Source organism: Bos grunniens, chromosome 21 (assembly GCF_055505025.1).
Source record: "Bos grunniens cultivar Pamir isolate PY7600 chromosome 21, Bosgru_T2T1.0, whole genome shotgun sequence".
In the NCBI taxonomy this organism is placed as follows: domain Eukaryota; kingdom Metazoa; phylum Chordata; class Mammalia; order Artiodactyla; family Bovidae; genus Bos; species Bos grunniens.
The window spans coordinates 11,456,174-11,475,477 of NC_141185.1; the positions used below are offsets into that span (position 1 = coordinate 11,456,174).

Here is a 19,304-nt window from a genome sequence, read left to right on the forward strand (position 1 = left end):
GCCGTGCGTCAGAGACACTGAAACTGAGAAGTGTGGTCTGGGAATGGAGTGGGGACGGGTCTTCACTGGTCTTCTGTCCAGGAACAGAGCGGCATAAAGGGGTTGAGGGGGTCTGCCAGGGACATTTGGCCAGGATGTCTTCTATCCTGGAACAAGGCTGACACAGGCAGAGAAGCAATTCTGAGTGGGTGAGCAGGTGCAGTAGGGCTGTTTCAGTCGGGGGTTGTCTCACAGCCTTGCTTCCTGCCCAACTGGCAGTCAGAGCGTGGCCCTTCATCTGTACTTTCCCTCTACCCCCTGCCCCCTGCCCCTGGCAGCCCCAGGGAGAGGCAGGTCCCACTGCAGAGAGGAGGCTGGGAAGAGGACAGACCCCTGGGGGGCTTCCATATGTTCACCCAGCTCCAGGGAGAAATGGGGTACCAGAGAGGTTGAAAGTCCCGAGTATGTTGACAGCATCTCCTCTGTCCCTCCCCTGGCCTCTTTCCACCTTCACAGCAAGCTTCTAATAGTAGTAGTGGTAGTCAGTTGCTGTCCTGTCTGACTCTTGCAACCCCACAGACTGTAGCCCACCAGGCTCCTCTGTCCATGGGATTCTCCAGGCAAGAATACTGGAGTGGGTTGCCATTCCCTTCCCCAGGGGATCTTCCCGACCCAGGGATCGAATCTGGGTCCCCTGCATTACAGGCAGATTCTTTACCAACTGAGCTAAAACAGCCTTCTATGAGAGAGTTGTTATTGCCCCCTACCACACAGGAAGTAAAAGCAGTGTGGGAAAAAAAGGACAATCATGCACAGAATAGGGTGTGTGTGTGTGTGTGTGTGTGGCTGGGACTTGGGTATTACCCGGCTGGCTATGAACTTCCTTGGACATATAGAATCAAGGACTTTGATGGCAACCAGACATTTGACAAGTCAGGTCCAGAGGCCAAGGGCACAAAGACATCCAAACAGGCTGACCCAATAGTGCTACCCACGCAGCAGGACCTTGCCTGGATGGGTTAGCTCAGCGTAGCAGCCAGAGAAGATAAGGCCAGATGGTGAAATGAAACTCTTCTGGTAGAAATTCCAGGTTCAGTGCTGAAAACACAAGGCCAGGAGTGGGACGGGTGGACAAAAATGGGGCAGGGGGCACTGACTCCTGAGCCATGTAATGACGTGACCAAGACAGAACCTCCTGGGGGCCACCAGTAGACCCAGGAGCCTTGGACTGGACAAGAGAGACCTGGGCCCCCTCAAAACATGAAAAGTCCCTCTGTGGTGGGATTTAGGACACAACCCAAGGGTGTTCTGGGGATGATGTGAGCCCGAAGGAACCCCATCCACTACCAGAGGAGTCGTTTCAGGGCTAGAACTTTCATTCTTTTAACAAAGATGCCCAAGAAAAGGCCTTGCCATTGGCATTATCACTTAAACCCAAGCTACAAGAAGAGAGGCTTGGGGATGGGCCACAAGAGTACCTTGGAAAAGTAGTCCAGTAAAGAGCTAACTCCAGAGAGGAACCATGAGGTGGATTGTTTTAGAAAATGTGGAGGAAGTGGAGTCAGAAGCATAAGCAAATGGAAGCAGGCCAGGAGACCCATGCTTGGGCACGGATCATATCCAAGCAGATGCATGGCAGAGGCAGAGAGGGAAGGTGATCGTAGAGGATGTTGAGGGCCTGGTCCTGACTTTAGTGGCCCCAACCTGCAGTGGCTTGAAGCAGGTTTTCAGTTCCTTGTCAGAGACTGAGGTTAGGTTGCTGCAGGGAGAGAGCCAGCTCCTAATCACTAGACCAGTGGTCAGTGACAAGGCCCTGGCCCCTTGGCTTTGCAGAAAAGAATTCCCATAAGTACAGAAAGTACTGAAACAATTCAAGTGTTTATTTGGGGAAAAGAGTACAGGACACGTAGACAGACATGGGTAGACTCAGAGAGAGAGAGAGTGGTGCCTCGTGGCAGTTTTAATCACCTATATAGGGCGTTTCTTCTGGGTTTGCCTGGTTCTGAACCCATAGTTGGGCTTCCCTGATAGCTCAGTTGGTAAAGAATCCACCTGCAATGCAGGAGACTCCAGTTCCATTCCTGGGTTGGGAAGATGGGTCCTCTCATGTATACATGTGCATCTCTCAGTCAAGATGAGCTCCATCGAAGAGGACTACAGGTAACTGACATCACTTACTATGGGGTGGTGCCCCCTCCCTTTCTAACCTCCAAGGAGCTTTCCAGTTGGGAAGATTTTCTTGACTTTGAAAATGAGAAATATGTGGTCCCTTATCTCTTGTCTGGGCAAGGCCCAGCTTCCTCTCCTGATGGTCCTGCTATTGTATTTTTGGAGTTTTGGAGCTTGGATATTCCACAGGGAATAAACTCTATCTGCTTACCCTGGGGGAGGGGAGCATCTACCACCTGGCTCAGTTCCATTTAGCAGAGGGAGTCCATGAAGGATTTATTCAAGGTGTACTGGATGATGGTTTGATTTACACATATTGTGGAATGATCACCACAGTACGTGTAGTTAACATCTCATATTCAGAGTGATTCATAAAGGACAGGACCCAGACACACAAAACCACCAGTAATGGGTCAGCAGCTGCCACGTCACGACCCCCTGACGTCACATCCATATGTGAATGTCTTCACTGACCAGGCCGGGTCCAGGGTCTCAATTCACTCTGCTGGACAGGCCAGCAGGACGCAAACTGTAAAGAAAACGTCACTTCCGGCCTTCATACCAGTTCTAGGAATTGACCTGACAAATATTAACTAGGCTGCTGTGATCGTCAAACACTATTTTCCTGCGGGTAGGAGGCCAGGAGGTGCTGAAGACCCAGGGCCCCCAGCCCAGAGACCTTGCTGTGAGTACCACGCTCGTGTCTGAAATGAAGGTGGGGATGACGGCACTCTCTTTCCCTCCCCTCTCCTCTCCCTCCCCCTGCTCACCGCCCCCCTCCCCCAACCAGTCCCTCCTTCTCACTTTGGCAGAGTAAATGGCAGAACTGAGTCCCCTGAAGGAAAAATGTGATGATGTACTGCTTCTAAGCCTTGAAGCGGGAACTTCAGGTTTTAAACAACCTTTTATGAATAACTTGGCCTTTAAATTTCTTTTGAGAAATTCCAGTTTCTCACAGTTAGACAAGAAAACAGAGCAATACAACCCAAAGCAAAATGATCGCACGGTCGTAGCAACTTGATGGGACATTTTATTCTATGAAAGAGGGATGCTTCAGGGCCCTGGTCTGGAATTTGACCCATGCTCCTGCCACTTGTGTCTGTCTGGCCTCGAGACTCAGTTTCCCCACGCGTACAACAGGGATAATATTACCGAGGTCTTAGGTTCTCATAAGGATTCCATGAAACGACAAGAAGCAGTCTTCCTCCACTGGGGCACTGCTGGGATGTGGGGCAGACCGTGCTTCCTGGCTTGAGTCTATTCTAGCATTTCCAGAGCTTTCTCTCTCCCACTAACTGCAGTTGCATCTCCTTCTCCAGACTTCGAGATGATCCAAAATATCATCCCCGCTTTCGCACACATCCCTCCCACAGCATCTGAGAACAGGCTGGGAACTAGTGACCCAATACAGCTAATATCTCCATCTCCACCACAAAAGAAACAATAAATAGGGATACTATACCTAATTCATGGGATTCTTAATTTTCTTCTGAGATCTTTTGGGAAAAGGAATAAAGGAATAACTTTGGTGTAACTACATCCAGTCTCAGTAGAAAGGGGTGAAAATTAGCACTGCATGCTTCCTACATGCCAGGTGCTTTTATATTATGTCTTACGATCCTTAAGCAACCCCACCCCCAGGGGGAGGCATTGTCATTTGCATTTTTCAAATATCAACCAGCAGTTCAGAAAGCTTCCTTAACACAGTGCCACCCAGTGATTTAACTACAGAGCCTTGATTCAAACCCAGGCCCTCTGACTTACAGTTCAGTCCTTTGTGAAATAGAAACTCTGCAGGTCTGGGTGTCCTCAGGGTGCAATAAGTAGAAAATGGTAGTAACTTCACTGGGATAAAAAGAATAAACTGGAAAAAGTTTTATTACAGCTGTATTTCTAATTTTATCCAGGGGCAGTCCAATTTTTAAGCTGTTCTGTTTCCCAATATGAATGAGAATCATTACTAAGTGGGCCTGTTCAATTCAGTTCAGTTTAGTCACTCAGTCATGTCTGACTCTTCGCGACCCCATGGACCGCAGCATGCCAGGCCTCCCTGTCCATCACCAACTCCTGGAGCTTACTCAAATTCATGTCCGTTGAGTCAGTGATGCCACGTCCTGAGCTGCAGTGGAGAGGTTAGGACGTGGCCTTGGGGATCTGCCTGCAGTACTTTGACCAGCAAATGTGTTTTGACATAATCGATAGTGAGACTACATTCTTCCCTCCCAACAACTGGCCTTGGGGTTTAATGGGATTTTTAGGGCAGAGGTGCTATAAACCATCTGCAAAAATATGTAAATGGCCCAGAGATTGTTGGTTTGGGTGAAAGGCATTAAAGGTGCTGATTAACAACGTACTGATCAGAGATATATCTTTTGTTACTGAAACATTATTGACCAGAGTCATTTCAATATTCACTTATATAACAAAACACCAGCAATAGGATTTGGTTTCTGCAAAATCCCCTGGTCAATAGTGTGTTAAAACATAAAATATATCAGGATAGACAAACGAAGATGGGGTGGTGAGCTGTGGATGGCTGCTGTGGCATGGGACAACAGAAGGGTCAGTCTTGAAAGGAGCAAGGGGATGGGACTCCTTACCGAGGACAGCAAGGTGGGGGTGGGGGGGTGCTGAGTGCATGCTCTGTGTGGATGTGGGGATGTGTGTGTGATAAGCCTTCACCCCGAGCTGATGCTGCACTCCTCACCCTGAAGCACTTTGACCCCCTAGGGGTGGCATGAAGGCTCTTCTGGCCACTTCATATTAATAGAGTGATATTAATGATGTTATGATACTATGGATGATATTAATGGAGTCATATCAATGAGCTCCTTAAAGCGCAGGAGCTATTGTATTTGTTTCCTAGGCTGCATTAACAACCTTTCACAAACTGGGTGGCTTACACAACAGAAACGGATTCTCACAGTTCTGAGGACAAGAAATCCAAGATCAAGGTGTCGGCAAGGCTGGGTCCTGAGGCTCCAAGGTGGGAGTCTGCTCCAGGCTGCTCTCTTTGCTCCTGTAATCTTAGGTGTTCCTTGGCTTGTAGAATCATCACCCTGATTGATCTCTGCCTTCATCCTTACATCTCCTTCTCCCTGTGTGTGTCCCTGTGTTCAGTTCCCCTTTTTATAAGGACATCAGTTATATAGATTAGGGCCCATGCAACCACTCATATAGATTAGAGCTTCAGAGACATAAGAGACGCAGGTTCGATCCCTGGGTCAGAAAGATTCCCCTGGAGGAGGACATGGCAACCCACTCTAGTATTCTTGCCTGGAGAATCCCATGGACAGAGGAGCCTAGCGGGCCACAGCCTGTAGGGTTGCAAAGAGTCGGACATGACTAAAGCCACTTAGCCTGAATGCACACAACCTCATATTAACTAATTACAACTCAATGACTCTATTTCCCAACAAGACCATTTTCTGATATGCTGAGGATTAGGACTTCAACATTTGAATTTGTGGGTGGGAGACTCAATTCAGCAGATGTCTTTCCTAAATCTCTCCATCAGTTAAGATAGAGGTTTCAGCCCCTGCAAGTGACAAGAGCTACTGGAGATAACAGAGATGGAGTAAATCTCTCTCCTCCCCCCCAACCCCCGGGCCCCATTCATCCTGTGGCTTTGCCCCGCCTCATGAGCTGCCCTCACCCATAAGGTCTCTGAGGCCGATTGTCACATCCACACTCCAGCTCATGGAGACCAGAAGAGTAGAGGGCATGCCTCTTTCTGGGACAGCCTGGCCAGGAGGTTCATGCAGCATCTTACCCCCTCCAGTAGGCAAGATGCTAGTTAAAGGTCACACCCAAGTGCAGGGGAGGCCAGCATCCCTCCTGTCACAGTGTCCTGACTTTTGTCCTATACTGTTGAGGGTCACCCCAGTCTTTGAAAGTTAATGAATGATTGAAAGAATGACTAGAAAGTAGAAAGAAAAAGGAAAGAAGGGAAGGAAGGAAGAAGGAAGGGAGGCAGGGAGAAGGAAGGCAAAGGGTAAAGACCAGGGAAGTTGTTGGAGTTTATTTTGGGGAGGGGGAAGGGGGGTTAATCGTTCAGAAAAATCAACAAAATGTTATAGATGAATCAGTACATAAAGCTGAGAAGGGGCTCCTGCTGTGACTGAAGCCCTGGGGGAAAGTGTCTGGAGCCAGCTTGCTCACTCCCTCCTCACCCTCTGCAGTGCCCCACTTGACATCTCTGTGGGATCCAGCCTGGATGTGGGTTTACTGTGTAAACACGAGGCTGTTTATGAAGAAGGATGACGTGTTCCCCATCTTGTTTTCAGAGGATGGGGCCAGCATGGCTGTGGCTGCTGGGAGCTGGGATCCTGGCCTCTGTCCACTGTCAGCCCCTTCCTGCCCATGGAGATAAGAGCCTGAGGGTGCCTGAAGCCCCGCGTGGTCAGCTCTCAGAGTCCCTCCCCGCCTACCAGAAAATCACACCCACCCTTACCAGCTTCGCTTTGCGTCTGTACAAGCAGCTGGCAGCAGAAACCCCAGGAAACATCTTCTTCTCCCCAGTGAGCCTCTCCAGCACCCTGGCCCTGCTCTCTCTGGGGGTGCAAGCTAATACCCGGACTCAGATCCTGGAGGGCCTTGGCTTCAACCTCACCGAGACCCCAGAAGCCGACATCCACCGGGGTTTCCAGAGCCTCATCCACACCCTTGACCTACCCAGCCCCAAATTGGAACTGAAACTAGGCAACTCTCTGTTCCTGGACACACAGCTGAAGCCTCAGCAGCACATTTTGGACAACATCAGGGAGCTGTATGGAGTTTTTGCCTTTTCTGCCAACTTCACAAACTCTGATGCAACTAGGAAGCAGATTAATGGCTACGTGAGCAGGCAAACGTACGGGCAGGTCGTGGACTGCCTGGAGGAGTTCACCCCAGACACGCTCATGGTTCTCTTGAATTATATGTTCTTTAAAGGTGAGGACTGGCTCAGGCTCCTCCGTCTCCAACCCTGCCCCTAAAAGGCACCTATCTAAAAGTTTATAGCTGTATCTTCTGGAAGTTACCTCCCTATATTTAAATACTGGTCTTATCTGTTTTTATTGTTGTTTAGTCACTAAGTCATGTCTGATTTCTTGCCACTCCATGGGCTGTAGGCTTCCAGGATCCTCTGTCCATGGGATTTCCTAAGCAAGAATACTGGTGTAGGTTGCCATTTCCATCTGCAGTGGATCTTCCCAACCCAGGGATTGAACCTGCGTCTCCTGGATTGGCAGGTGAACTCTTTACCACTGAGTCACCAGAGAAGCCTTGGTCTTATATCACTACTTCTTAATTTATCAATATTTGATTTCTTTTGCCATGTTTCTTTCTGTTCTACTTTTACTCTGATTTTTTAATACAATTTACAGTTAATCTTACTTTTCTATTAGTAATTCACTATTAGGGAAATATTTTATGTTTTATATTATTGCCTATTTCAAACCTACAGAAATATGTAGAAAATTACATAAAAACCTCCATGTACCTAGAATTAACACATGCTAACATTTTGCCATTCACTTCAGGTTTTTTTTTAAAGTAATATTGCAGAGACATTCAATTCCTTCTTAATCCTTCCCTGGTCCCATTTTCCTCCTTCCATCCCTCCCTAAAGGCAACCAGTATCCTAGGGTTGGTGTGTATTCCTCACATCCTTGGGTTTGCACCATTAGGGTTTGAGTCTAAATCATTATTGGTTCTCCTGAGTCTGACACAGGTTTAAGTATGTGTTCAGGTTAAGGACATTTGCTGAATGAATGATTTTCAAGGTAAACTTTGGCTTTATGTTTAAGGCCTCTAGGAATGTTATTCATTCATTCAAAAGCATACCTTAAGTACTAACTATATCACAAGGACTTTCATTACCTTTTGGGGAAATCTGCTGGAGACAGTTTCAATCCCTGGGTTTGGAAGATTCCCTGGAGAAGGAAATGGTAAGCCACTCCAATATTCTTGCCTGGGAAATCCCATTCACAGAGGAGCCTGGTGGGTTACAGTCCACACGGTTACAAAAAGTTGGACACGACTTGGCAACCACACAACAACAATATGAATAAGACAGAGTTTTCTCATTCTTGTGGAGGCCACAGTCCCATGTGAGTTGTCAGTAAGAAAAAGCACAACTACAACTCAGTAGGAAAGTGATACTCTTCTGAATAGATACGAGTGCACTGGAGTTCTTGGAAGATATAATTTTCCAGATTCAAAGAGCGAGGGAAGGCTTCTCGGAAGAGAAGTCATCTAAGCTAAGACACACAGGATGAGTTAGACATACTCAGGCAAAGAGGCTGTGGGAGAAATGAATGGAAGAGGGTTCAGGTTGAAATACACTATGTGCAAAGGTCCAAGGAAAAGAGTTACCGTTACATTTTCAAGAAAGAAACAAATTTAATTAGACTGGTGCAAGTTCAGTCTGGCTACAATCTGGAAAATGATTTGGAGGAGAATAAGGGTAGAACAGGGCTTCCCTGGTGGCTCAGAGGTTAAAGCATCTGCCTGCAATGCGGGAGACCTGGGTTCAATCCCTAGATCAGGAAGATCCCCTGGAGAAGGAAATGGCAACCCACTCCAGTATTCTTGCCTGGAGAATCCCATGGACGGAGGAGCCTGGTGGGCTACAGTCCACGGGGTCGCAAAGAGTCAGACACGACTGAGCTACTTCACTTAAGGGTAGAGCAAAGACAACTTAGGAGGTTCCCGAAATGGTTCAAAGTCAGATGGTGGCTTCACATAAAGTGGTAACTTTGGAGACAGAATCAGCAATACTTGGTCATGGATTGGGGGTGGGCATGAAGGACAGGATGAGCCAGCCCCCTCCCCCATCACCAAGACCAGTGTTTTCAGGAGGTCAAGTCAGGAGATGACTGTGGGTGGAGATGGTAAGTAGAAAGAAAGAAAGTACTGCACACGTGGACAGGACTGTGAGAGATCCTGCATCTCTAACCAGTGCAGCTTAGTGTATGTCTCCCCAGGCTTGCCCTTCTAGAATGTCTTCTCATGGTTTTGTGGGTTTTTTGTCCTAAGCCAAGTGGAAGCATCCTTTCAGTCGTTACCAGACCCAGAAGCAAGAGAGCTTCTTTGTGGATGGGAGGACCTCTCTCCGTATCCCCATGATGCACCAGAAGGAAATGCACAGGTTCCTCTATGACCAGGAGGTGGCCTGCACTGTCCTGCAGCTGGAATACAGTGGAAATGCCCAGGCCCTGCTGATCCTCCCTGACCCAGGGAAGATGGCACAGGTGGAGGCCGCTTTGCAGCCAGAGACCCTGAAGAAATGGGATAAATTGCTCCTCCCCAGGTAAGTGCCAGAGCGGAAGGACTCTGGCTGACTTTGTATGAGAAATCAGCAGGTCTTGATCAACTCCAGTTGCAAGATCCTAGGCCCTAGCCTGGCTCTCTGCACTGTCAGTTAACCAACTATGTGATCTTGGGCAATTCTTGCCATGTAGGTCTCAGTTCTTAGTTGCTCAGTCATGTCCAGCTCTTTGTGACCCCATGGACTGTAGCCCACCAGGCTCTTCTGTCCATGGAATTCTCCGGGCAAGAATACTGGAGTGGGTTGCCATGTCCTTCTCCAGGACGTGGGTCTCAAATTTTCTCAAATGTAAAATGGGGCCATTATAACCACCACACTGGGTTGCTTGGAGGATTAATCAAATTAATATGTATAGAATATGAGAGTGGTACCTGGTGCAGGAGAAGGGCTCCCCGGGCATTAATCATGTTTACCCCTTCCTTGTGGCTCAGACGGTAAAGCATCTGCCTACAATGCGGGAGACCCGGAAGTTCCCCTGGAGAAGGAAATGGCAACCCACTCCAGTATTCTTGCCTGGAAAATCCCATGGACGGAGGAGTCCAGTAGGCTACAGTCCATGACGTTGCAAAGAGTCGGACACGACTGAGCGACTTCACTTCACTTCACTTCTTCACCCCTTCCTGGACATCTTTCTGCTTTTCCTCTTGTCTTTTTCTCCAGATAATAATTTACTACCAGAAGACAGCTAGGTCTACATAACAAATCAGATCAAGGACAATTATCCAATATTAAGAATAATTATGATTCACAAGAACAGTGGGTATTTCTTAAGAGTGGCTCTGTTTTAGTTAAAACATTCCTTAAAGAACCTAAATACCAAGAAGAACATTGTAAAAATAAAAATGCCGATCGCCAGTTTGGGAAAACTCTACCTATCTGCTTCCCTCTCACTTGCTTTTTGGTTTGTGGTTTTTCTCATAGTGGTTTTAGCCTTTTCTGGTTTCCCTAGACCACATACTCCAACTAACCCATTCTTGAGATGTTATCTTTTATGGGGTACTCTGGATAAAACCTGGCCTCAAGTTCTAATCACCTCTTGCTGCATAACGATCCACCCCCAAAAGAATAGCTTGAAAAACACCCATCTAGTATCTCTCTTGATTCTGCGGGTGGACTGGGTTCAGCTGGGCGGTTCTCACTTGGGTCTCTCATAGACAGAGTCAGATAGTGGCCAGAAGTGGAGCATTGAAGTTTCCTCCACTTGGATGTCTAGAGCCTGGGCTGACTGGCTGGCTAAGCTAAGAGCTTAGCAGGCATCTGTCTCTCTCCATGTAGCATCTCCATGAGGCTAGCTTGGGCTTCTGCACAGCAGCTCAGCACAGTTGATATTGCTATATGACAGCTCAAGGATCCAAGAGGCAGCATTCTGAAAGGCAGGAGGTGAAGGCTCCCGCTCTTTTAAGGCCTGGTTTCAGAAGTTAGCCAATGTCATTTCTGCCATATTCTATTGGTCAGAACATTCACTGGCTTCAAAGGGGTGGGGTATAGACTAAACCTCTTAAATCCACCATCACTACTTGATAGGTGTCAGTCACCTTCATCCTCATGGGAGCCTTCTCTCAGCACCCCAGTGGCACAGGTACCAAGGATAGAGAAACGGTGTTTTGTGTTTGGGTAGAGATTCAAGTACCAAATAAAAGATACAGGTCAAGGACAGAGGCCAGGATTTAGGGTATTATTCCTGTTGTCTGTGACTCTACACAGCTCTGGTCAGTTTGACTCTAGCCCCATATTCTCAAGCTCCCTTGGGATGAACCTGCCCTTTCCCCCATCACAGGAGGAAGTACCATAGAATCTTCTAGACCAGGAGATTTTTTTTTTTCTTAAGAAGGGTCTGTTTTGACCTCCCACTTTGACCTTCAAAGATCAAAACCAACCCAGGTTATTTATCTAAACCTCAGTTGTTCCCTGATACCACGTGTTGTGCTAGAGAGTCACAATATCACAGTGGCATTTGAATGGGCTTCCAGACATGGAAAATTCAAGCTGCCAGGTTTCCCTTTCGGAGAAGGCAATGGCACACCACTCCAGTACTCTTGCCTGGAAAATCCCATGGATGGAGGAGCCTGGTAGGCTGCAGTCCATTGGGGTCACTACGAGTCGGACACGACTGAGCGACTTCACTTTCACTTTTCACTTTTCACTTTCACGCATTGGAGAAGGAAATGGCAACCCACTCCAGTGTTCTTGCCTGGAGAATCCCAGGGACGGGGGAGCCTGGTGGGCTGCCGTCTCTGGGGTCGCACAGAGTCAGACACGACTGAAGCGACTTAGCAGCAGCAGGTTTCCCTTTATTCAGCTATGAGAAAGGCTGGTCTGCCCAGGAGAACTGTGCTTTCTGATAACTCCATTTCTTTATTTACATTGACTGAACACCTACTCTTATGTTGGGCTCTCTAAAAGACACCCCTCAGCTAGGCTGTACTCAAACCCCACTCTATGGCAGGACCTGCCTTCCAAATGCTGCCTATGAAATTGTGTCTGGTAGGCTCAAAAATTGGCCAATGTAATTTCTGCCATACCCTATTGCTTTCTGTCCTCCACATTTGTTTCCTTTTTATCACGGTTCAACTCACCGACTTCCCACTACCTCCCACTTCAGTTAGACATCTGTACCCTCATATTGGCCTAGGAGTTAAACCAATAAAAAATTCAATTAGCATCTCTAATTTGAATTTATTTGAGGCACAAGTTGCCAAGCTGGCTGGTAACTAAACCAAGCTTGCAGGTGTCATGACAACTGTCAAACAATAATTTCAGAGATGAATAATCCCAGGAAGAAAGGGACAGAATTCTGTGGGTCAAAGGAAACTTGTGAATATCAGATCAGATCAGTCGCTCAGTCGTGTCCGACTCTTTGCGACCCCATGAATCGCAGCACGCCAGGCCTCCCTGTCCATCACCAACTCCCGGAGTTCACTCAGACTCACGTCCATCGAGTCAGTGATGCCATCCAGGAATAAGACAATCTGATGGCAAAGGCATGGCAGTAACAGGAGAGAGTTACTCTGGATTTGTGACGTCACTTCACAGGCAAGGTCTCTCATCAGATCTTCAACACCCCCTGAAGTCCAGATAGGTTAGAGATGGTGTAGCTTTATTAAGGGGTTGCCAGTAGATAGGTTTAGGATATAGTTCAGAAACTGAGCCAACAGAACTTGCTCATGAATCAGATATGGAGGTGGGGCAATGTTAACAGCATTTACCTTCCATAGTTACTCTGTGACTTTAATCAGCAAAGCCTTGGAAACCTAACCCAATGTCCAGCACCTAGAAAGTCCTCCAGAAATGTGACAAAGATGAACACCTATGGCTGTGCCAGGAGTCTTCTTAGATCCAGACAAGATACTCTGTGTGGTCTGAAGAAAAGGGGTTTCTGGATTGTGGGATGTTCTGGCATAGTAGGTGGTATCATGAGAAGCCTGATTCCCCACCCCGCCCTGGGGAGCATGTCTCCCTCCCAAAGCTCAGGCTTCTCACACAGAGGGCAAGAGCAGCCTGTATAATGAGACAGCAGTGCTTCTCCATCTGATTCTCTCCCCAGCCTGCTGGATTTGCACCTGCCAAAGTTTTCCATTTCTGGAACATATAACCTGGAAGAGATACTTCCCCACATTGGTCTCACTGGCTTATTCAACTCAGAAGCTGACTACTCAGGAATCACTGGGCAGCTCAACAGAACCATCTCCAGGGTAAGGTGGTGTATGTGGGTGTGTGTGTTGGCCGGGAGGGGGAGGGTATGTTCTCCTTTGACATAAGGTTCATTTGAAAGTCAAGTGCTCCTTTTTTTCTTTTCTGGTTCCTTAATATCACAATCTTTAAGGCTTCTTTTCACTGGCAGCTCTCTTTTTACTCCCCTTTCTTCTAGACTTCTATGTTTTTCAAAGAAGCAACAGAGTCTTGAATAGAGTAGGCGCCCATCCATGGAGCCAGAATTGCCCCAGGAGTGGGACCAGTCTTCTTTTTATCCTTTAAACTTCCTCCAAAGGCAGCCAGTGAGATTCTATCTACCTTTGTTACAACTGTAGAGAGTAGTGGGCATGAACAGGAAGTGTATCCATCAGCTTTGCTATAGTAACAAACAATCCCCAAATCTCAGTGTCTTCTTGTAACAGAGGTTTATGTCATTCATGTGACGTATCAGAGGTGTATCACTACATCTCACTACAAATCTACTTCGCATGTCTTCTTCATTCTAGAATGTAGGTTAAAAGAGAGGCTTCATGTGGGACATGCCATTCTCATTGCAGTGGGGAAAAAACAGAGAAAACATGCAATGTCTCTTAGCACTTCTCCTCACTCATGGCCTCTGTCAAGGCCACTCATTGACTAAGACGAATCTCACAGTTAAGACAGCCGTCAGTGGGGTGGGCTCATATTCTCTTGCAGGAAGCACTGCAGGCCACAGGCATGGGCGGGGGCTGATGACAGCCTACAGGAAGGGAGAGTTCGTATTTGAGAAGAAGAATGCAATTTTCCATAAGAGGGAAGGCCAGAAAGACCCTTCTGTTCTTCCATTGCCTTCCTAAGATAGAGTCATTAATTATCAGTTTAGTCTTTGCCAGGAATTTCATAAAGAAAGTATACTGTCTTCAATTTCAGAAAGAGCAGCTGAGATTTGGAACATGAAACTAGGGAACAGCGACAGGGTTCTGAGTGTGTGTGTGTGTGTGTGTGTGTGTGTGTGTGTGTACCTGCCCATCATGGAGAAAGCAAACAAGAGGAAAAAGGAATAATTTAATCTTTTAAAGGATTTAATTTATGGTAACCTTCGCTATTAGATTTATCTCTTTACAGATCTTTTTAGAAACGAAAAAGATTGTCAAGGCCAACATTTTCAATTTAATTAAATTTAAAGCCTCAGAAACCTTCCTAAGGAGTTGTGTGAAAATGAAGTTTTAAAGGGCTTCCCAGGTGGCACTAGTGGTAAAGAACCTGCTTGCCAATGCAGGAGACATAAAAGATGCGAGTTCAGCTCCTGGGTTGGGAAGATCCCCTGGAGGAGACAATGGCAACCCACTCCAGTATTGTTGCCTGAACAGTCCCATGGACAGTGGAGCCTGGCGGGCTACAGCCCATAGGGTTGCAAAGAGTCTGACATGACTTAGCATGACTTTCCTGGTGGCTCAGATGGTAAAGCGTCTGTCTACAATGCAGAAGACCCGAGTTCGATTCCTGGGTCGGGAAGATCCCCTGGAAAAGGAAATGGCAATCCACTCCAGTACTATTGCCTGGAAAATCCCATGGACAGAGGAGCCTGGTAGGCTACAGTCCATGGGGTCGCAAAGAGTCAGACACGATGAGCAGCTTCACTTTCACAAGGTTTTAAAAGAGCAGAATTCTTTTTTTTTTAATTAATTAGTTTACTTTAATTGGAGGCTAATTATTTTACAGTATTGTGGTGGTTTTCACCATACGTTGACATGTTTCAGCCATGGGTGCACATTTGTCCCCCGATCCTGAAAACCCTTCCCACCTCCTTCCCCATCTCATCCCTCTGGGTTGTCCCAGAGCACCAACTTTGAGCACCCTGCTTCATGCATCGAACTTGCACTGGTCATCTAATTTACATATGGTAATATACATGTTTCAAAGCTATTCTTTCAAATCATCCCACCCTTACCTTCTCCCACATAGTCCAAAAGTTTTCTTTACATCTTTACTATCTTTCTAAATTCCATATATATGTGTTAATATACTGTATCGGTATTTCTCTTTCTGACTGACTTTATATAACAGGCTCATTTCATCCACCTCATTAGTACTGACTCAATGTGTTCTTTTTTATAGCTGAGTAATATTCCATTGTGTATACATACCACAACTTCCTTATCCATTCATCTGCCGATGGACATCTAGGTTGCTTCCATGTCCTGGCTATTGTAAACAGTGAAGAGCAGAATTCTTTTCACGGAGGCCAGTAGGGGGCTTGGCACTTCAGACAACCTGGTTTTGCTGAGCTCATTTTGGACACCATTGACTTAGGTGGAGCAGACCATTTTAACAATGAGGAAACTGAGACTTGGCAAGAACAAGTGCAGCTCTTAACAGAAAATGAGTCTCCAGCTTGTGCCACGTACACCCGAGTGCTTGGGAAATGCTCCTAAGAGTCGCTGTTGGCTTTTTACAGACTGGTGCATGCCTGAGCAGGCTTCCCAGGTGGTCCACTGGTAAAGAATCCACCTGCCAATGCAGAAGATGCAGGATACATGGGTTCTATCCCTGGATTAGGAAGATCTCCTGGAGAAGGAAATGGCAACCCCCTCCAGTACTCTTGCCTGGAAAACCCCATGGACAGAAGATCCTGGTGGGCTACAGGCCATGGGGTTGGACATGACTGAGCAAATATACATGCTCGTGCAGCCCTCAGCCCCGTTCAGGCCTATCTGTCTCTCCTTCAAAGAGCAAACAGCATGGCCATGGTGACACCCCAGGAGATGATGGAGGTAGAGAAACCTGTGAAGGAAGGAAATGAAATAAAGGCCGGAGTTGCTTCCTGGGAGGGCAGGGCCTGAGTGGGGTAACTCCGCCTCCATCTCCCTGTGCTGCACGAAGTGGCCTCGCCCCCTTGAAGCGCACTGACCCCGTGCTGTCTCTGCCCCTCTACTCTCCTAGGTGTCACACAAGGCGACAGTGGACGTGAGTGAGCGGGGAACCGAGGCGGCTGTGGCCTCCAGCCTCCTCTCCCAGCCTCGGTCTCTGAACGCGACGTCGGCCCCACACGCCGGTTTCAACCGGCCTTTCCTCCTGCTCCTTTGGGAGGTGACCACCGAGAGCCCACTCTTCCTGGGAAAAGTTGTCAACCCAGCTGCTGGGTGACCATTGTGGGAGGCCAGGGGGTGTCTTGTCCGTTTTTAAAAAGACAGGAGGGCCAGCACCAACCTCCATCTCAGGGCTGCTGTGAGGACCAGTGAATCAGTGTGCAAAGATGCTAATAAAGTTGACCCTGGGTTTTGTGAACAGTGAGGAGTGATGCTTACAAGAGGGGGTTGAGCACCCAGAGCAGGGGTCAGTCATTCCCTCTACTGTCTCCTCCAGTCTGGAGTCAGCTGTGGCTAGAAAGTTGGCGATGAGAACAGCCTTGGGTTATAGCCTCCCTGGAGTCATCCACCAATGTTGCTACCACAGCTGATCCTTCCTGAGTGTCCTTTGGGCAAAAGTCCTAAGAAAAGGCGCGAAGGACGTCAGGAGGAGTAAGTGAATCTCTCGCTGCCTGGTGACCCATCTTGGCTGTATAGCAAAGTGATGTCTACCTGAAATATCATTGCCTGGATGTCAGAAGGTAGTTCACTTTGAGGGGAGACTGAAGCAGGGCAGGATCTGTAAGCCATGTTCTATGAAAAGAAGGGGGTGCGAGGATGGGCCAATGAAATAAAATCCAGAAACAGAGGTCAAGTGTCCAAGGACAACTCCGGATCAAAGAAAGTGGAAAAATCAATATGGCGTGGTGAGACAGTGGGCTTATGGTGCAATCTTGATCAGTGGGATGAATTTGCATCTAAGCAATGATGCATGCTTTTGGGGGTCAGCAGGCCCACTCCCACCAGTGTGTGCCTCCAGTCTTAAAAAGGCATCTGTCTGGAAGTAGTGGGGAAACTCAGAAATGCCAACACAGCTGCATGTATGTACCATGAATGTGACAATACACATTGTCACAATGTGGGGACAATACAATCCCCACAATGAAGTTGGTCCCTAGAGGGTGACTGTGGACGGTACATGTCTAGGAAAAAGCTGTACCAACAAGAGCAAGTGGTAGAACTCCCCCACCCTCATCCCGAGGAGGTAAGACTTGAATTGGATCTTGAAAGCCAGGGAAGCCTGAAATAAAGAGAAAGAGGGTAAGATAGTCCAGGAGAGGATGGAGGAGATGTGTTATGGGCAAAGACCACCAGAGAAAAGAAAGGAAAATGTATGTTCTGAGAAAAGAAGAGAAGACCAGCTTCATAGCAATAGAAGGCTTGCATAGGATCACAGGAGAGTCACGCTGGAGAGGGATATGAAGTTAAATGTTGGAGGCTTTGGTTGAGGGATATGAAGTTAAATGTTGGAGGCTTTGGTTGAGGGATATGAAGTTAAATGTTGGAGGCTTTGGTTGCCGGGGTAAAGGGTGTGAACTCTGTTTTGTCCACAGCGGGGAGTGGCTGTACAAGTGTGTAAGCAGATGTGGGTGTGGACGAAGCAGTGATTGGAGACTCCTGACAGGTGGGTGTGGATGAGACCAGGTGTGGTGAAGCCAGTGTGAGGGCTCAGCCAGAACAGGCATTGCACTAAGTCCACTCCCACCTCGTGCCCTGTCCTGGCCCATCCCACCTCCTGCCTCCGCCAGGCCGCCAGCACACGTGACCCCATGTCCAAACAGCCCCCTTGGGCCCTCTGCACCCCTCCCCTCCTTGCCCTGCCTGCCTAAGTGGACCATACTTCTCTTATTAGAAAGGAGGGGATCCCAGGAGGCCCGCCTTGTGTCCTGGCAAGCTGCCAAGCACAAAACCTCTCTGTTGCTTTGAACTAAAAATTGAATAAGAGTTAACCTTCAAAAGCTTGAAGAGCTGCCCAAATCCTCTTCAACACTGGAATTTGCTCTTGCAGAAATAAAAAAAAAAATTGTTTTAAGTTAAAAAAATTAAAGTGTGCAGGTAGGTGGCCACCACATGCGCTACATGCACCGCTATGGCGGTGAACACAGGCACTGCCTCAACACAGATTTACTGAACACCTACTATGTGCTATGTGCCGGGCACTGTTAGGCACCGGGAACAGGGCAGTGAGAAAAGCAGACAATAAGCCCTGCCCTCATGGGGCTTACATTCCAGTGGCGGAAAGGAAACAGGTAAATAAAATAAACACTAGAGCAGAGGGTCCAACCTCCAGGATCTAATGCCTTCTGATCTGAGGTGGAGCCAGCAATAATCCTAGAAGCAAAGTGCAAATCTAATGTGCTTGAAACCATCCTGGGCACCACGAAACTTTATCTTCCACAAAACCGGTCCCTGGTACCAAAAAGTTTGGGGACCACTGCCCTAGAGAGAGACAGCAGTGAGGATGAGTTCTCTGTGGATGAGAATGTACCCAGGAAAGTCTGATGCACGTGAAGGACGCTTGATGGTGACTGAGCAGAGCACCCAGGGATGAAGCTGAAGTTCAGCAGAATGTGTTGTGTGCTCCCTTTTAGCCTTCCTACCCAGGAAATTACAGGTGGAATCCAATCCTGTCTACTGGAGAAGAGGCTCTGAATTGAGACCAAGGCAGCCAGGAGGTCTAGAGATATTAACTCTCTGCTCCAGCCTAGGCATGGTGATCACAGAACCATTGACCAACCTTTCAAGTCTCCCTCTCTGTGTCCAGTGCTCACTGTGCATTCAATACTATGGATTAAACAACATTATAGACAATTGACAGTTATCAATAAATTTATTAGTTGCCCCCCTGAAGTCATGAGCAGTAGTTCTGCTCTGCGACCCTCTTCCAGGTAGGGAAACTGAGGCATGGTTTGCTAGCCCAAGGCAGAGCCTGGAGTTGAACCAGGCTGTCCAGCTCCAGAGCCCATATGCTTCACCTCTAGCGCACACCTTCTGGACTTCCCCGGTGGCTCAGACGGTAAAGCGTCTGCCTACAATGTGGGAGACCTGGGTTCGATCCCTGGGTCAGGAAGATCCCCTGGAGAAGGAAATGGCAACCCACTCCAGTACTCTTGCCTGGAAAATCCCTGGGATGGAGGAGCCTGGTGGGCTACAGTCCATGGGTTCACAAAGAGTCTGACACAACTGAGCAACTTCACTTCACTTTCACCTGCCAGGAGAACAACTCAAAAGTCACCCAAACACACCTCCTTGGCTCCAATACT

At 47.7% G+C, this 19,304-nt stretch overlaps 1 protein-coding gene across 4 annotated transcripts; it reads left to right on the forward strand.

The window, feature by feature from the left end:
• Positions 1-2,702: 2,702 nt before the first annotated feature.
• SERPINA11 (serpin family A member 11) lies at positions 2,703-18,819 on the forward strand. 4 transcript variants are annotated; one of them, XM_086365213.1, is made up of 7 exons: positions 2,703-2,833; positions 6,435-7,080; positions 9,169-9,442; positions 13,005-13,152; positions 16,076-16,222; positions 17,595-17,665; positions 18,633-18,819. In XM_086365213.1, exons 2-6 carry the CDS (start codon positions 6,438-6,440, stop codon positions 17,646-17,648), a joined length of 1,266 nt encoding a protein of 421 aa, XP_086221339.1. In that variant the 5' UTR covers positions 2,703-2,833; positions 6,435-6,437; the 3' UTR covers positions 17,649-17,665; positions 18,633-18,819. The 4 variants fall into 4 exon arrangements, with proteins under 4 accessions (XP_086221339.1, XP_086221337.1, XP_086221338.1 ...); XM_086365212.1 differs by lacking the exons at positions 17,595-17,665; positions 18,633-18,819 and adding an exon at positions 5,015-5,134 and having other exon boundaries at positions 2,752-2,833; positions 16,076-16,420; XM_086365211.1 differs by lacking the exons at positions 17,595-17,665; positions 18,633-18,819 and having other exon boundaries at positions 16,076-16,420.
• The last annotated feature ends 485 nt before the right edge of the window (positions 18,820-19,304 follow it).

Bases quoted from the DNA above. Each gene is read 5' to 3' on its own strand.
- SERPINA11 (XM_086365210.1), top strand. From the start codon at position 6,408: ATGACGTGTTCCCCATCTTGTTTTCAGAGGATGGGGCCAGCATGGCTG. The intron at 7,081-9,168 runs GTGAGGACTGGC...TTTTGTCCTAAG, and splicing joins GAATTATATGTTCTTTAAAG to CCAAGTGGAAGCATCCTTTC. The intron at 9,443-13,004 runs GTAAGTGCCAGA...TTCTCTCCCCAG, and splicing joins GATAAATTGCTCCTCCCCAG to CCTGCTGGATTTGCACCTGC.